This window comes from Lygodium microphyllum, chromosome 20, assembly GCF_053477565.2.
Source record: "Lygodium microphyllum isolate KBCC chromosome 20, Lygodium_microphyllum_v1.1.10, whole genome shotgun sequence".
In the NCBI taxonomy this organism is placed as follows: Eukaryota; Viridiplantae; Streptophyta; class Polypodiopsida; order Schizaeales; family Lygodiaceae; genus Lygodium; species Lygodium microphyllum.
Genome location: NC_141154.1, coordinates 136,322,822 through 136,345,009, shown reverse-complemented (window position 1 = coordinate 136,345,009; position 22,188 = coordinate 136,322,822). Strand labels below are relative to the sequence as shown.

The following is a 22,188-nucleotide window of genomic DNA, read 5'->3' as shown; positions in this document are numbered from 1 at the left end:
ATCCGGCGACTCCAAGCGCCATGTTACCCTTGTGCGAGTTAAACAAACACATTACGTGTGCTACGAGCGAGCCGCGATGTAGGAGGGACATCAAGGGCGTAACGGCCCGTGACGCGACGCGACATGACGGGGTCATGCTGTGACATGACGGCATGTTGCCTTGACATGTCTTGCGAGTTGGCTTCTGCTACGTGTTCAGGATGCGACGCGGTGCTGCGTGCCCGCCGCGGGCCATGTTGCTTGTGCGGGTTTCGCGTGCGGACCTGTGGGACCAAGTATGCACCGTCACACTTGGTATCAATGGGGGGGCATCCGTTGACCCGTTGGCTTGTCGCGTCAAGTCGCTTCTGTCCAATCGCATGCTTCAGCCTGTGCTATCTATGTCGTCCTGCCCAACACGCTTCAGCCCGCGTTGTCCCGTCTTGCCCGACACACTCCAACCTGCACCTAACTACCTTGTCGCCCATCACACGACCACTGTGCCTGCCCGCTGCTGGACCTATCGCATCAGCTGTCCGACACACTGGTTGCCACGGGCTTGAACTGTTTGAAGGTCGTGTTCGAGTTGGGAAGCATGCACAAAACCCTTTGCTCTAATACCAGTTGTTGGACCAAGAGGGGCACAGCTGAGAGAGATGGAGGTCGGGCAAGAGTGAGCGTGAGAGTGTGACCGCTGGAGAGAGTGTGAGCAAAGAGAAAGTACGAATCAATGAGAGTGTACCAACAATGTGTTGGTACACAAAGAATAAAATGTATTTATACTGGGGCATGTAAAGGATACATTCACATGTACAATGTGCATGTACTATATACACAGGTTACCGGGCCTTTATCCCAACAAAAATAATCTGACTGGCCAATAATTAAATTGGCTAGGGAACTTTCATTCCCGAGTGTCTCTGTGCCATCTTTAACCATCAAATTGGCGTTAGGTACCATTAAACGCCACTTCTCAAGTGTCACCGACAGACACTTATGACCAAATGAATGACCTAGGCCAACAACTCGCACCAGATACCACCAAGTACCTGTGCGGTATAACTTATAGCAAATTTTGTCTTTGACATCTCAAGATTTCCTCAAGTCTCGAGCTTGTAAATTTACTCTTACCCCAATTACAGCTCACATGTGCAACATTTACTTAACCATGTGATTAAAAATTAATCCACATATTAAGTGAGATTTCAAAATACATATCCTCATGACAATGGTCATATACTCATTTGGATCTTTTGAGAATACCAAGATATCATCCAAGTATCATCCAAGTATATAACTACAAAATCATCTAGACACTCTTAAAAGATATCATTCATTATATGTTGAAACATTGTAGGAGCATTGGTAAGACCGAATGGCATAACAATATACTCGAAATGACCATACCTTGTGCGGAAGGTTAACTTCCATTTGTCTCATTCTCTGATATATACAAGATTGTAAGCTCCTTGTAAATCAATCTTTGTGAAGATCTTGGCTTTTCCAAGGTGTTCCAAGAGCTTCGGTATCAACGGGAAAGGGTATCAATTCTTGAGTGTTATCTTGTTGAGTTCTCAATAATCCACACACATTCGAAGTGACCCGTCTTTCTTCTTCACAAACAAAATTGGAGCCCCAACACGAGTCTTCGAGTGCCTAATGAATCCCTTGGCTAAGTTCTCATCAATGTTCTTGCATAGTTCAACTAGTTCATCAGGGGATAGCTTGTAGATGGATCCAAAAGGTAATTGAGTCCCCTCATGGAGTTCTATAGCACAATCATATGGTCTGTGTTCGTGCAAGAGATCTCCATTCTTTTTTTCAAAGACATCTTGAAATTCTTAATATTGGATTCATAGCTTAATTGTCTCATTCTTACTAGATTCTTGAGATGGTATATGATATATCACATAGATCGGTTCCTATCCTGCTGTGTGCATAAAGGCTTTGGCTCCTAGATATACCGATTTTCCTTGGTTTTCAAGACGAGTGATCTTTTGCTTAACCCGATCAATTTCAAGGTTGTATTTCTTTAGCTAAGGCATCCCAAGGGTGCTTGGATTTGTGGGACTGGATATGACATTAAAGCATACACAAGATTTGTGATCACCAAGAGTTACCATGAGTGGTCAGGCGTCCTCTGTAATATCTCCAAGTGCCAAAGGTCTTCCATCCACAACTTCAACTGTTGCAGCATTGGTATTTTGGAGTACTAGAATCTAGTATCTATTCATAAAGGCATCATCAATGAAGCATGCGAAGGCCTCAGAGTCAACAAGGGCTTTGAGGAAAAGGGTCTTTCTCAACAAGACCATCTAGACTGTGACAAGGAAAATTTCCATGGATGTGGCTAGGATCAAGAGACCCTTTCTTATATCAAGGTTCAGTTGTATGGTCTCATTTTCAACCGAACATCCTCATTTTCCGGCTCGAGGATGGTTGCAGCAACTCTTGGGGTTCTTGCCCTCTTATTTGGGCAATTTAGGGCAATGTGTCTAGGGTTTCCACAATATAGGCATAGATGATTCTCTCTTTGTCTTTGCTTTTCTTGTGGGATCAAGGGCTAGAATTTGGTATTATCTATTTGCATCAATTCCGGCTTAGTTTCTTCTCTAGCTGGGTCTCTCATTGGGGTTGGGTCCCATTGGTGAGGCCTTAATTCTTCTCACTTTTCTTGCTTCCTCTCCAACAATCTATTATCACACTGGATGGCTTGCATGATATAATCATTGAGTGTTTTTGCCTCAAGCATAGTGAATATGAGGTCCTGGATGTCATCTCGAAGACCCCATTTGAATTGGCTGATAAAATATTCCTCATGCCAAGTGAGATCATAGATAAATTGCCTAAATTTAGATGCATAAGCAAAGGCAGGGTAGTTAACTTATCGTAGCTTCCAAAGTTTTGTTTATGCTACTCCACCACAGCATTTACATCTCCAAATGTGAAAGTGAGCTCACAAAGAAATGCCTCATAATTATGAAGTACTGGCATATTCTTTTCCAAGGTTGGGGCGAACCATGATAAAGCTTAACCACAAAGCAAAGTCCCAATGAATCCCACCTTGGAAGCATCATCTGGATACCTATCCGGTTGCATGCGGATATAGAGTCTTACTTGTTGCATCAATCCCCTGAACTTCGAACAGTCACCATTGAACTTCTCTGGCATGCTAATCTTGGGTTCTCTTGTTGGGGTTTGATAAACATGCGGAATCGTCTTATCACTTCCTTTGTTGTTCTACAAGTCTTGGATCTGGTCTTTCCCTCTTGAAGCGCAAGGCCTAGATGCATAGGGTGTTCTATTTGAAGTGGCGCTTGTCGTTCATTCAAGTCTTGAATTTGTTTAGAGGTTTTGAAGGGAGGCCACGATTCTTTCAAGGGTCACCTCCATGGTGCTCAATAGAGCTAGAAAGTAGTCTTGCCAAATTGTTATGGAAGCACTAGACTGTGCTCGAGAGACTAGACTAGATGCAAGATTTGTTACAAGATTTTTTATTATAAGATAATCCCATATAGAGACACAAGATACAATGATAACAAGATAAAGAAAATCCCAAAACCCGGGACTATAGGTATAGACAACAAGACTCAATAGGATATGAAGGATCCCACATCTCGAGACTGTACTTATTAATACAAAATATCAGAATTACAAAATCTCCCTCAACGAGGATTAACAAGATACAAGACAGTACTAGACCAGATCTCATACTACGAGATTACAAGGTGACGAGACAACAAGAGTATAATGGACGACAAGACAAGACCACATACCATGACTAGATAAGAACTAAAACTCGAACTCAAAGTTACTTACTTGGAGATCTCGACTCCTTGAGCTCCCAAGACTGGTATTGGCAAGATTAAGGAGCTCTATGGTGAGCCCCTCCTTTTACCGATATTGGAGATCGGCTAAAGATCTCCTAGAATGTTTCATGATGACATCATCGATGATGCAAGCGATGACATGGCATACCTTCTAAAAGGTTCTATGATAACATGGCAAGGGTAGGTTTGCATGGTTGGCTTGAGGATGTCCTATTAAGGGTGTGTTCTCATGGGATGTGGATTCATTTTGTAATTTGCTTTTGATATTGATTATGACTAGCAAGCTACTTATGTCCGCGACAATATGTATTCTATGGCCAAAAGGATGGACCCTATGGGAGACGTGAAGAGAGGGGAGGGGGGAAGAGGGAGGAGATGGCTGCTCTGATTTGTATGAGAGGGTTCATGTTCAGAATAGGGCTCTAATCTCCAATCTTCGTGATGATCATACCACCTATCAGAGAAAATATGAACAAACTTCTTATCTGAGTCATCAAAACCTTGGAATTGGTGACACTTCGTACATCTAGGCATGTGAACACACTAAATCTGCAATGTTTGGCTGATGTTTGGCTATAGAAGAGCCTGAACGGAGACGATAATTGCTACACTTGCAAGGAAACAGTTATAGATGTCCCACCTTTGTCAAAAGCACATGTACAATGCAAAAAACATGTGTTCTCTACAGCAAACAACAAGCTTTAATTTTTTTGTTTTCAGCAATAGAGTAGCCTTCTCTACAAGAAACCTCAGTGTCCTCACTTGGGTGATGATACCATCTAGGAATGCGTAACGGAAGAGAAATACAACAACAATGAGGAAAGGAGAAGAGAAAAGACAGCAAGAATGAAAGAGAAATCTGCACTGAATTTGGAAAAAATGCTAAATACAATGATGGACCAATTAGTCCCTGCATGCAGCCTAGAGCATCAACGTTAGCACTAGATCAAGCTAGAAAATGACACCACCACCGAAGACGGTGACAATGACGTAGATGGGGTGTGCAGCCAGCAGCCCCTGCAAATGACAAAGAAGAATGCCAAACTCCAAGTATGCACCTGCAGAAGAGGAAGAAGAATTATCTGCCCCAAAGTGGCCACTAGCTATAAATAGCCAAAAAGAGCCAAAACTGACCAACTGCTGCATTAGGGCCTAAATCTGGCAATCAGCCAACCAAAAAAGAAAATGCTGACCAGCATCATCTGGTCACAAAAATGCTGACATAGTAGGCAATAAATGTTGACAGGCGTAGACAGGGCAAATCGCAGTCTGCAAGGGCTACATAACCTGCAATATGCTCTAAATAGAGCTGCCTCCTCTGTCAAAGCACATGACAAACATGTCAAAGCTCCTAATGTCCCCATCTAATTCAGATTGAGGCTCACACAAGCAGGAGATGATAGTGCATAACAAATACAACTACTGACAGTTTGGCACTACCACCCTCCCTACTAGAGAGTCTCGTTGTGCTCCACTGTAATAGATTTTGCCTTATGCTGAGTAGGGGTGCCAACTACTGCTCTGAAGAAAATATCAATGCCTACATGGCAACCTTAAGTATCTCACTAAAGTGCCACAAGGACCCAAGTGAAATCCTCATGTGGCTTCCAATCTAGCTGTTGAGTGTCACAAACCCGAAATCCATAGGATTTGTGCTAATTAATAAGAGCTCCCAAAGCTCTACAAAAGATCTCCATCACAAAAATAAAGATCCTAAAATTCCCCTCATCTCCATCTAGCTACACAACTATGTCATCTTCAAAATCCACATCCAGTGACTCCTCAAACTTTGGGATGGGAAGTTTGATGCCTCAAATACCTATAGCTCTATCCCTCAAAAAAGAGCTCATGGCCTCTACAACAAATAAGAAAATAACAATAAGTAGAGAGCCAATACACCTCTAATCCACTGCTCTGGAAAACCTGTCCTCAACATAGCACCCTCTGTAATCTCCCAATCAACTTTGTCATAGGCCTTCTCAAAATCGAGAAGCAAAAGAATGAGGTTCTATCCCCTAGATTTTGCAAGAGTTGTGGACTCCCAAAAGACGAAAACATTGTGCACAATGCTATGCTCTCAAACAAAACCAATCTAGTTAGGGTGAATGAGGTCTGGCATCAAGAGAGTGAATCTAAGACTAATCATTTTGGCTAGAATTTTATACATTGTTCCAAGCAAAGTGATCAATCTCCAATGAGTGAACTCCAATCTGTCTCTGTTGCCTTTTGGGATGAGGTGAATCAATCCCTCAAACTACCTCTCTGACATATCTCCAAATGCCATAATCTCCAGAGATGTTGCTAAAGGTCTTGTGTTGATCGCATCCCAATAGCTCAAGAAGAAAGCCTTGTCCAATCGATCATCCCCTCAGCACTTTCCTCATGGTAATGCCAACAAGGCCTTCACAATCTCCTTTGAAACTGGGGCTATCAAGTGTCTCCTTATGATCTCTATGACCACTCTCGGAGTACTCTAGGACACAATCTCCCAAACCTTCTCCAAGCCTAGAGGCCTGATCGTCGAACCCAACAAGGCAGTGTAGTAATCCATGGCTATTCGGCATACCTCCTACGGCCTGTGGGCAACCAATCCATTTTCTCTCTTGAGACTTCTAACACCCTATCTAGAGTCTCTGGGACCTATGGTATGAAAAAAGTATTTATTCACCCTATCCCCCTACTTGTGTGCAAAAAGATGCCCTCACATGGTACTTATACTCTGACCTAGCCTCCTCCATAGCATTTATTTTTTCTTTGTCTACATGCATCCTCTCGGCCACCCACATCAACACCCTGACTGTCTTTCCTCCATCCTTTGAAGTGCTGCCAATGAGGCTCTAGCAATCCTCTCTCTCAAGGAGACCTTTTCTGATGCTCCTAGCCTTCTCCTTAAGAAAGGAGCTGCAGATTCTCATCCAAGTCTCTAGCTACCTGTCAGCTGAATAGGTATTGCCTATCCAAATCCTAACAATATCCCCCTCAAACCCTCATCGTAATACAAATGCACAGGAATTCTGATGCTGGTATCAGTTCTTGTGGCTCCCTCCATAAGAACCAACTGTACCAGTGGGTGGTCTAATAAAGTAGTTCCCAGAACAATACCGACTAGACCTCCTCTATCGCAGGCCCAGTCATCTATATAAAATCTGTCCAAGTGGGAGAAGATCCTAGCCCAACTGTCCTAATCTCGTCTAGAAAACTGCAGAGAACATATAGATTTCCCAAACTTGGCCACGAACAAAGGGTCCCATCCCTAGTGCAGAAAACAAAATCCTCCCAGGCTGCCTACTCTCCTCCTCTGATAATGTCAATACATCTGCCCCTTCTGTCCTCCAGTGACTCAACCATGTCAAAAACCCCTTCTAATTTTACATCTCAAAGAAAAGAGCGTATCAATGGAAATGTTTTCCAAAATTACAATGAGCTGAAATATAAAGGATATTGTTCTAAATTAATTTGATCTGCTTACAACAAGCATTTAGGAATTGTGGCTGCAAAACTTTTAAGCATGGAAGTGTGCATTCATTGAAGCACCAAAAATTTATGGGCACTCCACATGATTCATAAAGCCCAAAAGCTCAATCATCCATAAAGCTAAACATGAAATAAATCCTAGTGCCATGACACCTAAAACATCATTGCTGCCACACAATCAATAGTCTAACACATGCACACATGCATAGAGTGAAAAGTCCATACATTGAGCAAGGCAAGTAAGCAGTATGAACTCCCCATCTCTAGGTATCATACCTGGATTTATCTTAAACTTCAGTATGTTGGGCCTACGCCGTGAAATGAACTTGATTGGATGTTCCATGCAACGCTTATATTGGTCAGTCGCTGATATGAGCTAACAAAACAAAGAGCAACCAACTGTATTAGCATTTCTTTGAAGTCAAAGCCACATTTAGTCTTTGTTAAATTCCACACATGATTGTTATGCTTCCCCTTCCTTTTTGAAGAGAGGACTTAAAGCCCTTTGTGTCTCAGATGATGATGGAACACGAACAACTGTAATAAGGACCTCAGCTTAACTACATCAGCCTTTCAGAACCATATTATCAAAACAACCAATCAACTTCTCAGAAAACTGACAAAACCATCCTTAACATGCCACTTTATTTGATGGGCAAGAATTTTCATAAGCATAACTGTCCCTTGAGGACCCACAAAACTTTTCTTTCAAAACCCTCACTGCCATAGTCTCTCAAGGCCATACAGAGAGAACTAAACATTTCCCTAGTAAAATCAGCACCAGAATTCCATGAGTGCTTTGAAACCATCCAACAGAGATAATCAGTATCTCCACACAAGTAATTGAAGGCTAAACCAAAAAATGCATTTGAAAACTGAAGCAGGTAATGTTGGCAAACCTTTTCATCAAAATGAAATAAGGACTGGTCAAAATATGCCGAAGGACTATGAGATTGTGAGTTGCATGGTAGAGAAGCCAACATCCTTTTTATATTCTGTCAAAAAACGTTTCAAGTTATCAACAATTGCACAAGTCTAATCTTAACCCATAGAGACAACAGAGTATGTCATAGGCACTATCAAAAGCAAGTCTAAAAGTTATGTATTTAAGTATGAGCAAGCTATTTTTTGCATTAAGTTAAAAACAAAGGCAATTTAGTCTTAAGAAGTTTAGGCTTGAGACACTTAATTCTCAGGCTTCCAATCTTTATAGCTTCAGTAAAACAGTTGATGCATCCAAGCATTAATTTCATTTTTTCATTTCACATGCTTAATTGGAGTTATCATTTTCTTTAAATTCAAGCAGACATGTGTCAATGCTGCTGTATAATTTGTGTTCCTTAATTATTGGTTTCTTTGATTACTGGACCACTGCTTGTCAATAGTAATTCTTGAGTTTAGACATTGCACAATATTGCCATGAAAGTTTGCTCATCAATATGAAGACGTTTAATTTAAGATGATAATTGATTGGACCCTTGTTAGGCACTATGGTCACTTTATTTCTCAGACTCCACAGTTTTCAATAAGCCCGATAAGGATCTGTTCGATCCATTGTCAATCTAGAAGATGACATCAGTAAGAAGCAGCATCTCACAAAAGAAGAAAGGCATGAGATCCATCCTTTTCATGCAAACACCTAGACAATCAATGACTACAATCCCCCCCCCCCCCCTTTCCTCCCCATGAGGCTCACACACCCAAAAAGGGGGCACCTCTCCTCCAAATATTAGCCATGGAAACATAGGCACCTCCTACAGACACCGAGGATAATCCGCAAGCCAAGTGAACAATGGAGCTTGATTGCACAGGGATCCTCCTCCTCAAGCCACCTACCAAGGAGAAGGGTTCACCCGAGTGTTCAAGGGAAGAGTCTTGAGCGCACGAACACTCCATGTGAACATAGGTGCCGCTACGCATGATACACCTTGTTGGGCTTGAACCTGCTACCTCTAGGTTAGGAAGCACAAGCTTTGACCACTAGGCCATCACTTTGAGGAACATCAATGACTACAAGCTTGTTCATAAGGATTATTTCATTGTATGCACCTATTCCCAATTATCGAATTAGTCTAGTCATACTAGTGAACCTTCAATGTGATTCAAACACACCAAGGAATTCACGGTGTAGGAAATGCATATGGGAGCCAGAAATCAAAGAGGTTATCAGAATGACCATATGGATCCATGTGCCCACAAATCCCAGGAAATTATAGGAAAGAACCAAAATGCATATAAACACCTGCGCATAATTGCTTGACTTGGTATTGTTACAGGCTGCCTTCTGCTTCATCAGTTGATCTCTTGCAGATTTGTTATTTGAACAAGAAGAAATAAACCGCATGTATGACGGATAACGAGCTGCAACTCGAAAATGATCATAGTACTTCTCAAATAACTGCAAGAGCTCCTCAGATGAGTTCTGCACAGATATGAGAAAGTTATATGTCTGTTTGAGATGGTGGACCATCTTCTGGACCGTATTTATTCAGACTCAAACATGTCGATCAAAATTTGGGGTAAGTATACCTGGTAAAAGCCAAGTATCTCTGTTGATTCGATGTTGTAAACCACAAAGAAAGCGGTTTGGTGAGATGTATCAGCGCTGGAAGAGACCTACAAAAAGTGCACCCAGTATGCTCATTGACGTAAGTAAATTAGAAAATGTAGCTATGGCCAGAAAGAAACATAAGCTATCCACCAGGCATAATACAGAGGTATGAGATAAAGACATGACTTATCTACAGGGATTGAGAGCCTACCACACCATCCACACTGCCAAACTTGATGAGAAGGTGATACCTGTCCAGAAACTGCACCTGTCAGTAAGCGAACAACAATTATGAAACAATAAGTTATTGTGCAAGATGAGCAGCAGTATGAAGGAAAGACCATCTGAGAGTAAACAGAAATGAGAGATTTATGAATCACCTTCCACATCACCAAATCTGCATAATGTTGAAAGTGATAATAAAACCTTTTCAAACGCTGGGCTTTCTGCAAGTCAGGATGGATGTAAGTTCATTTTGTTATCAAAAACTGCAATACAAAACATGTACAAAAATGAAGTGGCATCATGATGACTAGAGAGGAACAGTGTTGAGGACAGTATTGACATTCTGGCAATAGAATAAATCTCACAGAAACACCCCCCAAAAAAGGAAAGAGAAATCAAACATAGAATTTATGGAGGAGACAGTAATGAGATAAATAAAATGTACTTCGAAATATATTAATTCAATTTTGAGGTAGACTGAAAGATGAAAACATCATGATGACTAGAGAGGAACAGTGTTGAAGAAGGTATCGATGTTCTGGCAATAGAACCAATCTCACAGAGAGGACCCACAGAGAGAGAGAGAACATAGATTGTACAGAGACAGCGATGAGATAGAAAAAGTATTTATAGTCTTGACAACATTTTGAGGTAGACTAAGAGATGAAAAAGATAAGAGAATAGGTTGTGCTTGTGAATATCTTACTTCAATTTTGAGGTAGATTAATATGCAATGGACTTGTCAAAAATGTTTTAAATAAAACAAGAAAGATGCAACAGGATTTGTACTTACAGCACTAGGATCCAGTTCTTGACTCTCTATGGTTCGGAAAATGAAAGACAGCAATCGCTGTTTCACACCTCCCAACATTGGATTTCTTTCCACATTGGTATGAGCTTCACTAGATACGTTTGCATCAGAGCTTGTGGTTTCCTGGCTCAGCCTTTCAGGTGAAGTAGCTCTATAAGTTGATCCAAGAACTGTCTCTCTTGCACCTGTCAAACTTCCATTAAAAGCCCTTGCTGAAAAGCTGGTTTGGACCATGGAAGGACCTGCATTATGAACTTCCTCACTCATGATACTCCTAGAATGTCCCTGTGAGAATCTTGAGCCTGCATGACCACTGGTAATAGTATGACTGGGAGTGGATGATGTGAGGTATATATTCTCTATACCAGAACCATCAAAAATATCCAGATGGCCTCTGGAGACTTCAGAGTGCTGCAGATTTCTTGACCTAGATCCTTCACCATGTAGCACCTGCCTACTAGATTCATCTGATGCCATCTCCCTTCTGCTCACTATATATTCAACAGATCCCTCTGATGTGTGATGTGAACCTGCCCCATGATCTGCATGCACTAGACTACCTCCTGAAATGCTCACGTCACTGTAGCATCCACTGCTTACAATATCACTAGAGCTATTTTGATTCAAGGACTGGCTTCTGCTTCTCTTAATCTGATTATCACTGCTAGTGCTGTATGATATGGAAGGTCTTGAAAGAGTATGCACACCACCATGTCCACTCATTGTGCGTGCTTGTGACCATTGTTCTCTCCCCTGAGTAAGATGACTAGGCATTCTAGCATAGTAGCCAGCAGATGTCACTACTTCAGTACCACCACCTAAGGTGGATCCATTCAGAGCTACACGAGGTCTTTCAGTTATCCTGTTAAAAGTATTTTGTGACTCAGTAAAGGATACTCCTGTACCATGAAGCGCCCTTGAATAATTCTGTTGTCGTCCTCCCCAGACAGCAATAGGTGAAATATCATATGAATCCTGTGAAATTCTGAATGCTCTTGTGGGCCCAGTCCCACTAGCACTACCACTTCGACTATTGACATAATTTGGCTGACTCTCAAATATTTCATGGGCAGGATTCTCTCTCCTGAAAGTGTGTTCATGGGAATGTAGTTCGAAGGAAGCATTGTAACCAGTATCAATTGCCTCTGGGAACAACTTTTCATCTTCTGAAGATCCTTTTGTTTTGTGGGAATTCTTGTGCTCATTTTGGAATGAAGTCTCCATCTGCAAAAGTTCACTACCCAGCTACAGCTATAGCTTATGATTATTTTAAGTAGAGAGAACTTCCACTTTCACTGAAATATTTGCCTATTAATTTCCACATTACTCGTTTGCAAAAGTTCATGACTTCAGCTACAGCTGCAGCTTACTGTTTGTTCTTGGCTAATACATTACCCCATTACTCAACTGGAGCTTAAAATTTGCTCTTCTAATGTGATTCCACATCCACAATAAACAGTGATCTATGGAATTTCAAGGACGATTTTTGAATATTTTGATTGTAAGCTTAGAATTTGAAAGTCACAAGTGACCAAAGAAAAATCTTCTCTACTAGCTGTTACAAACCTGCATTTTGATCTCTAACTCATCAAAAAGAAAAAAATATTGTACACCTACTTGAATTTGGGAGCTGAGAATAAGTTCGTCATCTTCCCTGCAGAAAGGCCCAATCGTTCGGACATCTACAAATGTGCCTGCCTCCCGTACTTGCAATATATGCACAGCCTGATAGCGTAATGAAAGTATGGAGAGTAGATCATCGTACATGAAAATGCCAACATTTTGAACCAAATGGATGAAATCGTCATGAAATTTCCTTTCATCCAAAATGGTGCCATCTGCTAGCCTGGAAATGGGCACAGTACAGAAACAAATTTCAGTAAGTATTCACTGCACAAGAAACTTGTCAGCTGGAGTATGCTGTGTCATAAATGCCCGGAACCTCCTAATTGCCAAGCACTCATATGACAGCTACAGATGAACAAACAACGCAACCAATAGGGAATTATGCAAATGTATCTTGGCCTATTAACCACACCTGATAAGATATATTGTGATCTTTTCAATTGAGGGAACACCAGGGACAGCTCCTGGCACAGCTGGAGCATCTGGATCTGGAGACGTAGCAGTTGCGAATACACCATAACAGTTGCAGTCTGTTGCTAAAAAGAAGTCTTTGCAAATCAGCTCATTCCCAGAGGCAAGGTTTAAGGAATACAGTTGCGAAAAGTAGCTCTCAAACTTTTTTGCTTTTAGGGGTAACTCTTCCTGTGTATCAAAACTTTCTCCTTTACAGCAATAATTTAGCCAATTGTGCCGATATACAATCAAGTCTTGATCATTGCGACTAAAGCAGATCAAATATTGCCCATCATTTGAGAACTTTCGGAAGGAATAATCAGGGCACTCCACATCATACACTGTAAAGCTAGGAACTATATTCTCATACAACATTCTGGCTCTGTTTACCTGCAAAAATAGCAAAACCAAGCACAAATTTATTAGCAAGAAAAGTGCACAGAGAAATTGTCAACTTCCTAGTTCCAGGAGAGTTACATTCGGGTTGGGCAAGAGACCTAAAACCTGGCATTTCCATGGAGACTATCTCTACACCTTAGGCACGGCACACATATCTTAGGCTAGCCATAAGCAAAAGATGGTGGCGGCTTCCACAGCAAAGGTAGAGCATCAGGCTCTCTTCAATGGTACTACAGAGACCATCTATCTGCGAAACTTATTAGCCGCACTATAGTTTCCTTGCAAGCCGCCTACATGTGTCTGCTGTGACAACCAAGTGCCATTGCCCTTGCAAACAATCCTATCATCACCCCTCCAATACAGCACAAGGCGGTTCATTTCCATTTCACCAAAGAGCAAGTTGGGCTAGGCACCGTACGCCTAGAGTTTGTGCCGTCTAGTGACAATTTTATAGATATTTTGACCAATGCGGTCAATCGGCCGGTTCTCCAATATCTTCTACCACGGATCCACTTAGGTACACCCTCTACTTCAAATTGACAAGAAGAGGGTACTTCCCTCTTACTTCTTTCAATTTGAGAGAAGGTAGTTTCCTTCTCTTGATAGTGACAATATTAATGCTTACAGTTTTTCACCTTCAGACATTTATTTATTTTGTATTGTATATTCTCAACATTTGTAACTGCATACACATTGTCAAGACGATATGATTGTAAACGAACAGTTAAGTAAATGAACAATTCCCTTGCGAGGGCATTGTCCAAGTGGCACAGTTACATCACATTCAGCATGAGCATGAAAACTTGCATCTTCCTTTGCATTAACCCATGCATTGACATTCTGATCATGTAAACATGCATCTATGCGCATTTATCCCCTTTCAGTCACCCTTGGAGCGGTCAACTCCGGATCCACCATACTTATGGCATTGCACATGGCAGTCTCCAAAGGCAATTTTCCCCTATGCTTGTATGTTGGCTTTGCTTGTCTTGCTTGCTTCCGTTATTTTGCATCTCTCCATATATTCTCCATAAGATTGGGGTGTGCGCACACCACCTCTCCCCTTAAGAATCCATAGGCAATTATCCTAGTAGTGTGTGGGATTGTTTTAATTGTTTGATGAAGATCGTAGGGCTATCCATCCTGTATATTGGGGCACAGTGACTCAATGAGCAAACGCTAATTTCAAACCCTTATTTAATGCTAAATCTTGTGATCCACCAAAACAAAGCTCTCAAAAAAAAACACCAAAAAAAAAAATCCATTATTGATTCTATCTTTCTTTGCAGGACTTGATAGGTCCCTGGGTAATCGATAAGCACCCTTGGTCCAATGCCCTAGCCTCTCTAGGGTGATCACTTGGGCTCCCTTAGCAATATAACCCTCGTCTCTATAGTCTTGGTAGGTCACTGGGCAACCGATGTGCACCCTTTGCCCGATGCCCTGGCTACTTTGGGGCGGAACACCTTGGGATACAATTAAAAAATCAATATCAAGGGTTTATTTCTAGCAGCTCAATTTTAGGCCTGAGAGACAACATTGCATTAAAAATACATTAGTCTAATTTAAACAGCCCCAAAACACACTTAATTAATTAAAAAACCTTATTTATTTTTTTAATGCAATCCTAGAGAGTTATTGTGTCCCACATGCAAAACCCTAATTTGGGTGTCCCAAACTTTCTATAAATAAGCATGCAACCCACCACTCTCCCTCAATCTCGTTTTTACAATTTTCAATAGTCATATCTCTGATGCCCACACCCCATTCGCGGAGACCATCATGGTCAAAGCTTTCCCTAGCCATCTGCTACCATCTAGCACCTAATTCCAACATTATCTTTGTATGTTTCAGCACAATCCAACATTCAAGGATTTTCTACATCTTCTGGTGCTAACTTCCATCATCAACTTGATCCATTGCCCTCACTGACACCTTGGACTACACTGCAGGGATTGATTGGACCTCTTTGTATATGGCATTCTTTTGAAGTTCAACGCAGATTTTATTCTTATATTCTCTTCTTTCATTGCAATCTTTCTCTTCCCTTCTCTCTCCATGTTCGTGTTACTCTCACACGATCTCCAATAAATGGATATAAGCCTTGGGTACTCAAAAATGGAAAGAGGAAGCAACCAAAGATGAGTGTCTACCAAAAATGACAAGGGTCACCAAGGGGGTTATAGCTCAAGTGGTTTTAAGTGTGTGGATATTGAAGGAATCGATTAGACACGGAGATAGAGGTAAATAGACCTTATGCTCAGTAAGAGAGACAAAGAGAGTGCGAGCGAGCAGAGAGAGAGTGAACACGTTTTTCGGTACAATGACGAGTGTACCACTTTAGGTTTTAGATAGATATATGTATAAAAGTACAATGTGCTAAGGGTGTGTTCACAACCATGCACATATAAAAGGCACGATGGCCTCCCACCTAAAGGCAATGTGCCTTAAGAGGAGAAAAGAATCAGCTAAGTCTAAGTATGTACAAAGCTGAAATAAATATATCTATCCAACTCCCATCATCTATCGGCAATGAGCTAACCGCTATGCTGGAAGACCCTTTATAGAAAGGTCTGCAGGATTATCATCTGTATGCACTTTGACAAGCTCAATGCTCTTGCTGTCAAGTACATCTCTAATGAAGTGATACTTCACATATATGTGCTTTGTCTTTGCATGAAAGACAGGATTTCGTGCTAGCATGATAGCACTCTGACTATCACAATGGAGAACAGATAACTCTGTGATGCCAAGCTCTCCCACCAGACGTGAAAGCCATAAAGCCTCCTTGCATGCCTCAGTGGCAACTACATACTTTACATACTTTGACTCTGTAGTAGACAATGCAACACACTTTTGTAGCACACTTTTGCAACACACTTTTGCAGTAGACAATGAAGAACAGATAACTCTGTGATGCCAAGCTCTCCCACCAGACGTGAAAGCCATAAAGCCTCCTTGCATCCCTCAGTGGCAGCTACATACTCTGCCTCTGTAGTAGACAATGCAACACACTTTTGTAGCCTGGAGATCCAAGAGACCGCTCCTCCTGTGAAAGTAAACACATACCCAGAAGTGGACATCCTGTAGTCCGCATGACCAGCATAGTCTGCATCCGTAAAGCCAACAACAGATGCCTTCTGCTTTCCAAAGCAAACGCACAACTTCTTTGTGCCTTTGAGGTATCTCATAATACCTTTCACTGCATTCCAATGCTTCTTGCCAGGGGTTGCCATGTATCTGCTAACCACTCCCACTGCAAAAGCAATGTCAGGACATGTAGCAACCATAGCATACATCAAACTGCCAACAGCTGAAGCATATGGTATCTTGGCCATTTCAGCCTTCTCATCATCAGATGTAGGGCTGTCCTCTGCACTGAGTTTCACATATGGAGGCAATGGAACCCCAATTGTTTTCCCCCCCTCCATATTGAAACGCTGCAAAACTTTGAAGATATACTCCTGCTAAGATAGATAGGATAAACCTTTAGATCTATCTCTGAGTATTCGCATGCCAAGAATGTGATTTGCATCACCCAGATCTTTCATGTCAAAGCTGCCATGAAGACTTTGCTTCAATGAATCCAAGGCATGAGTATCCTTGCCAGCAATCAGCATGTCATCAACATACAAAACCAAGATAATTAGGCTGCCATCTGCTGCCTTCTTGGTGTACAAGCAGTGATCCACTTGACTTCTATGAAAGCCTTGGGACTGCATGAATGTATCAAACTTATGATACCATTCTCTTGGTGCTTGTTTCAGCCCATACAAACTCCTTTTGAGTTAACATACCATTTGTTCTTTCCCTTGTTCAACAAATCCTTCAGGCTGCTGCATATATATGTCTTCATGCAGATCACCATGTAAAAACGCAGTCTTTACATCCATATGTATGAGCTCCATATCCTCAACTGCAACCAAGCCCAAAATGGTTCTCAATGTAGTCATCTTGACTACAGGAGAGAAAATCTCATCAAAATCAATTCCATGCTCCTGCTTGTACCCCTTTGCAACCAATCTTGCTTTGAACTTTGGTGAGGAACCAGAAGTGACCTTCATTTTGTAACCCCACTTGCATGGAAGGGTTTTCTGCCCTTTAGGCAACTGCACCAAGTCCCAAGTGCCATTTTTGTCAAGAGATTCCATTTTTGACAACATGGCTTTATACCACTTCTTGCTGTCCTATCTGTCCATTGCTTCCTTGAAGCAAGACGGTTCACCATAGTCTGTCAACATGACATACTCAGCCACATTAATTGCACCAGGAACAAATCTGTCAAGTTGTCTAGTAGTCCTAGACGATCTCCTAACCCAATGGTCATTGTTTACTGGCTATTCCTGCAAATTTCCATTTTCGGCATGCTGTCCTAGCATTTCAGCCTGCAAATCAGCATTAACAGCTTGTTGTCCTGGCTATTCCTGCACATGTAATGGCTCATTTTCATGGGCAATAGCTGATTGATCATTTCCAGCATCATTTCCTGCATTTACAGGTTCATTTACAGCAGGTATTTGCTGCTGTACAGCGGGCACATTTTGCTGTCCAAAATGTATTTCTTCTCGGAATACAACCCTACGGACCTCCTCAGTCTTTTCGGGTTGTTTGTGCATGCGATCTTCCCGAAAGATAACGTCATTGCAGCGTACTATTTTCCTTTTCTCGAGATCCCACAATTTTTACCTTCACCCTCATCACCATATCCTAGGAAAATGCATTTACAGGACTTTGGCTCAAGTTTGCTATGTTTTTCTTTACGAATGTGCACAAAAGCCTCGCAGCCAAACACTTTTAGATGAGCATATGAAGGTGGCTTGCCCAACCACGCTTCTTGGGAAACTCCCCCCCCCCCCCCCCCCCAAAAAGACCTGTTTGGTGACTGATTAATCAAGTGAACGGCTGTCATAACAGCCTCTGCCCAAAAACCATGGGGTAATGCACCATGAGACAGCATCGTACGGACCTTATCCTGTATGGTCCGATTCATACGCTCTATAACTCCATTTTTGGGTGGATTATGAGGGGTAGTGAGCTCCCTCTTTATCCCTTTGCTGTCACAAAATGCCTGAAAGACTTTGGACACATATTTCCCACCATTGTCAGAGCAAAGACACTTAAGTGTCTTATCTGTCTCATTTTCAGCCAATGCCAAGAATTTTTTAAACTTGTCAAGCACTTCATCCTTGCTACGAATAGGGTAAACCCATACTTTTCGTGTAGCATCATCGACAAAGGTGACAAAATATTTCTTTCCCTCTAAAGATAATCCTGGCATTTGAACATACATCTGAATGTACTAACTCTAGAAAGAAGATTTCAAAGAAATAGACATTTTGTGAGAAGTCTGTGCATGTTTGCCATAAATACAATGATCACAGTGCTCAAAATCAGCATAACGAAGATAAGGCAAGTAACCCAAACGAGAAAGCACTTTCATTCCTATTTGACTCATGTGTCCCAACCGGCCATGCCACAAAGAAACACTTGGCTGTTCGGTCATTGCAACAACATGGTCACGCACACTAGATACATGAAGTGGATACAACGTATCACTCTTGCAACCTCTGGCAATAACCCTAGATCCCTTATAGATCTTCCATTTTCCATCACCAAAGGTGGTATGAAAACCATCATCATCTAGCTGCCCTATGCTGATCAAGCTCTTCTTGAGCTGAGGTACATGCCGTACATGCTGAAGTGTAAAGACAGAGCCATGCTGAAACTATAATTGTGCACTGCCAATACCTGCAATCTCACATGCATAGTTGTCCCCAAGATGGACAACACCATGTCAACCCCCTGTATATGCGGAAAACCACTCACAATGAGGGGTGACATGAAAGGAAGCACCTGAATCAAGAATCCAAGTATGCATGTCATCACATGTATCTGTAAGTAGAGCATGTGCACCAAAATGTAAAGAGACAAAGAGTACATCACTCCCACTGTCACTGTCATGAGTGACTACATTCACCTCTTCAATTTTTACATTGTTTTCTTAGGCTGACTGTCCTTCTTCTTGTAATGGAGGGGAAATACTTAGGTCAAGTTGACCTAAGTATAAAAGGTGTAAGGGATACTGCATGGGCACCATTTGATGAATACACATTTGTCCTTTCACCTTCTTCCCTGTCCTTCCATGGCTGCTAGACATTTCTCTCTCCTCTTCTTGCCTTTCTCTCTCTACTTTTAGTATTTCTCTCTCCTTGTCACCCTCTTTCTCTCTCTTCTTCTTACCTTTCTCTCTCCTCTCCCTCCTCTTCTGCAGTCCTTCTCTCTCTCTTTCCCCTTAGTTAGGACAGTTAGGTCTCCTTCATTACAATTGGTATCAGAGCTTAGTTTTTAGATCCTTCCTTTCTCTCTCCTTTGCATTTAGTTTCTTGTCAGTTTCAGGAAACCTTACTGTGCACAGGTACAGTATTGAAGAACCACAGCAGTCAAGAAGTACTAGACATGGAAGCTTTCTTGGACTCCACACAAGCTATGCCAGGAGGTTTGATCAAATTTGAAGGCATGAAGACAAAATGGCAGCTCGTTTTTCAACATTGAGGTAAAAATTCTAGGGTTTTAGTGGAGGACACTACAGTACTTAGAGGGAGCACTGGAGTGACCAGTGGGCATTCCCAAGAACAAGACAGGCAGCATAGATCCTTCCGTTCTCTCTCCTCCTTCCTCAACCCTTGCATTAGTTTTGTTGGGACTGAGTCAAAGTAATGGCTCACATATGTGAGTGATATCTTTAAAGAGTCGAGATTCTAAAATGTAGCCACAGGTTGTTGTCGTACCCCTGTCTCTATCTCTCTCTCTCTTCCTCTTGAGTTCTGTGCAGGCGTGATGGTGGCTGCATCTCCTCCTGATCTTGCAGAGATTTCTCTCCCCCGAAGGCACGCCATACCCCGACTGTCAGAACCAGTGCCACAGTGATTGCCCCATGGTGGGCTTCTTTTTGTTTGAATTCTGTGAGGAAGGTCAGGGTGAGGTACATGGGCATGCTGTCATGACTCAGGATATTATAGAGAGAGAGAGAGAGAGAGAGAGAACAGTCTCCCGAGTGCCGAGAGCTTAGAATAGTTTCCTTGAGTCTTGCAGCAGGCAAGTAGTTCGTCGCTCTCGTGTCCTCCCTTCACCGAGCATCAGGAGCAGCTATAGCTTTCGGCCGTCGTCCCCACAACCCCCTACACATCCTGTCTCTGTGGTTCAAGCACCAGCCGGTGAAGATCAAGTCCTTCCTCGCAGTGCTCGTGGCAAGTTTGAGAATAAAAGAGGACGAAGCATGAGAGCCAAATTTTGCATCTGACGAGCAGAAGGATAAATCACAAAGGGAGTAAAGCAAAATCTAGGCTGCTCTCTTTGTCCTGAATCTTGGCTTTGACATTATCAATAGTGTCAAAGCTCTCAACTTCAAGGGTGATGGTCTTACCAGTTAGGGTTTTGACGAGGAACTGCATGCCACCACGGAGCCTCAGGACGAGGTGGACAGTAATCTCCTTCTGAATGTTATAGTCAGCCAGGGTGCGGCCATCCTCAAGCTGCTTGCCAGCGAAGATCAGCCTCTGCTGATCAGGAGGGATGCCCTCCTTGTCCTGGATCTTGGCTTTAACATTATCGATGGTGTCGGAGCTCTCAACCTCGAGGGTGATGGTCTTGCCGGTGAGGGTCTTCACGAAGATCTGCATCTTGCACGATGGATTGGTGGAAGGATTGATGAGGGAAGAAGAGGCTGGGGGTAGACAGACGGCGCAGACAAGGGTTACGAGTTGAGGATCTGTGACACAAGACCTTCAGGCGGCTGGCAACTAGTCTCATCCTTGTCCATCTTCCAACTTTCCTGAGCCGTGGAAGCTCACTCCAGAAGAGCAGTGAGGGTAACGAGAAGGTGCAGGACCTGCTACTACTGGATGTCACGCATGCGAAAGGATCGTAAATGGCGCCGCTTCCACTCCTTCTGCCGAAAAATGGGCTCAGTGCCATATCTATGAGCTAGCGGCCTGCTGCTGCTGCTGCAGATGCTAATCTCACTAAATCACAAAGGGAGTAAAGCAAAATCAGACGTGTATAAAAGTGTGCTGGGTTATTTTCTGCCAAAGCATAAATAACTTCAGTTGAACCACTATTTGAGACTTTTGGTGTGTTGAATTGTGCAAGTTCTGTAATGAACAAAAATACTGATACACATTCAGTTCTCTTCCAAGTAGACAACAAAGAGATTCCCAAAGCTCTGCTCAAGAACCTTACATGTAGGTACTGCTGACTAGAAGATTGCACCAAGTTGTACATTTTGGTAGTACAGAGGAGAGTGTTTGTCATAGAAGCACGGAATGGATTGAACGACTCGTCTCATGCCCCTTGTAAACAAGAGTCATGTAAGTCTAGAGAATGTTTGAAACTAGATGCCTTGTAACAGCTTGGTTGATTTATGCCTGACGCAAAGCCTCTGAGCCAAATACGAGGGTCCTGACTTCAACTGTAGGGCAGTGAATGAGATCGCTGCAACTCAGCTTCAAGGCTTCAACCTGTTTTGTAGTCCTGGGAACATAGGAGCCCACAACCACAAGTCCTCCATTTAGGTCCATGCATACACCAAGTGCCCAGTCTGGGTACTGAGCTCATATTGGAATCCCTGCCACACATTGCCACTCCAAGATGATGAGTTTGTATGTCACTAACATCAGCAACTTGGTAGAAGCTTTCTGTTGAACATATGTATCAGAATCGTATTAGGAGTTGGAATAGGTACTGCAGCTCACACCAGCTAGTGATAAGGCCTTTGACACAATAATTAGGGGTAACATCAAGTAAGAGCCTGAATGCTTAGCTTCATCAAATAGCAAGCTGAT

The 22,188-nt window shown here is 42.3% G+C and overlaps 1 protein-coding gene and 1 pseudogene across 1 annotated transcript in view; both read right to left on the bottom strand.

Moving 5' to 3' along the window:
• The window catches only part of DET1 (light-mediated development protein 1 / deetiolated1 (DET1)), a 57,660-nt gene that overhangs the window by 18,358 nt on the left and 17,114 nt on the right, over positions 1 to 22,188 (bottom strand). The window contains exons 2-10 of the mRNA XM_087661081.1: positions 12,909 to 13,339; positions 12,488 to 12,716; positions 10,853 to 12,094; positions 10,215 to 10,280; positions 10,046 to 10,102; positions 9,813 to 9,899; positions 9,526 to 9,705; positions 8,183 to 8,278; positions 7,560 to 7,659 (exon numbers count right to left, since the gene is read on the bottom strand). Of these exons, the coding sequence (XP_087517207.1) occupies positions 7,560 to 7,659; positions 8,183 to 8,278; positions 9,526 to 9,705; positions 9,813 to 9,899; positions 10,046 to 10,102; positions 10,215 to 10,280; positions 10,853 to 12,094; positions 12,488 to 12,716; positions 12,909 to 13,339 (2,488 nt within the window). The remainder of the gene's footprint in view (positions 1 to 7,559; positions 7,660 to 8,182; positions 8,279 to 9,525; positions 9,706 to 9,812; positions 9,900 to 10,045; positions 10,103 to 10,214; positions 10,281 to 10,852; positions 12,095 to 12,487; positions 12,717 to 12,908; positions 13,340 to 22,188) is intronic.
• On the bottom strand, positions 20,184 to 21,376 carry LOC148019448 (polyubiquitin pseudogene; annotated as a pseudogene).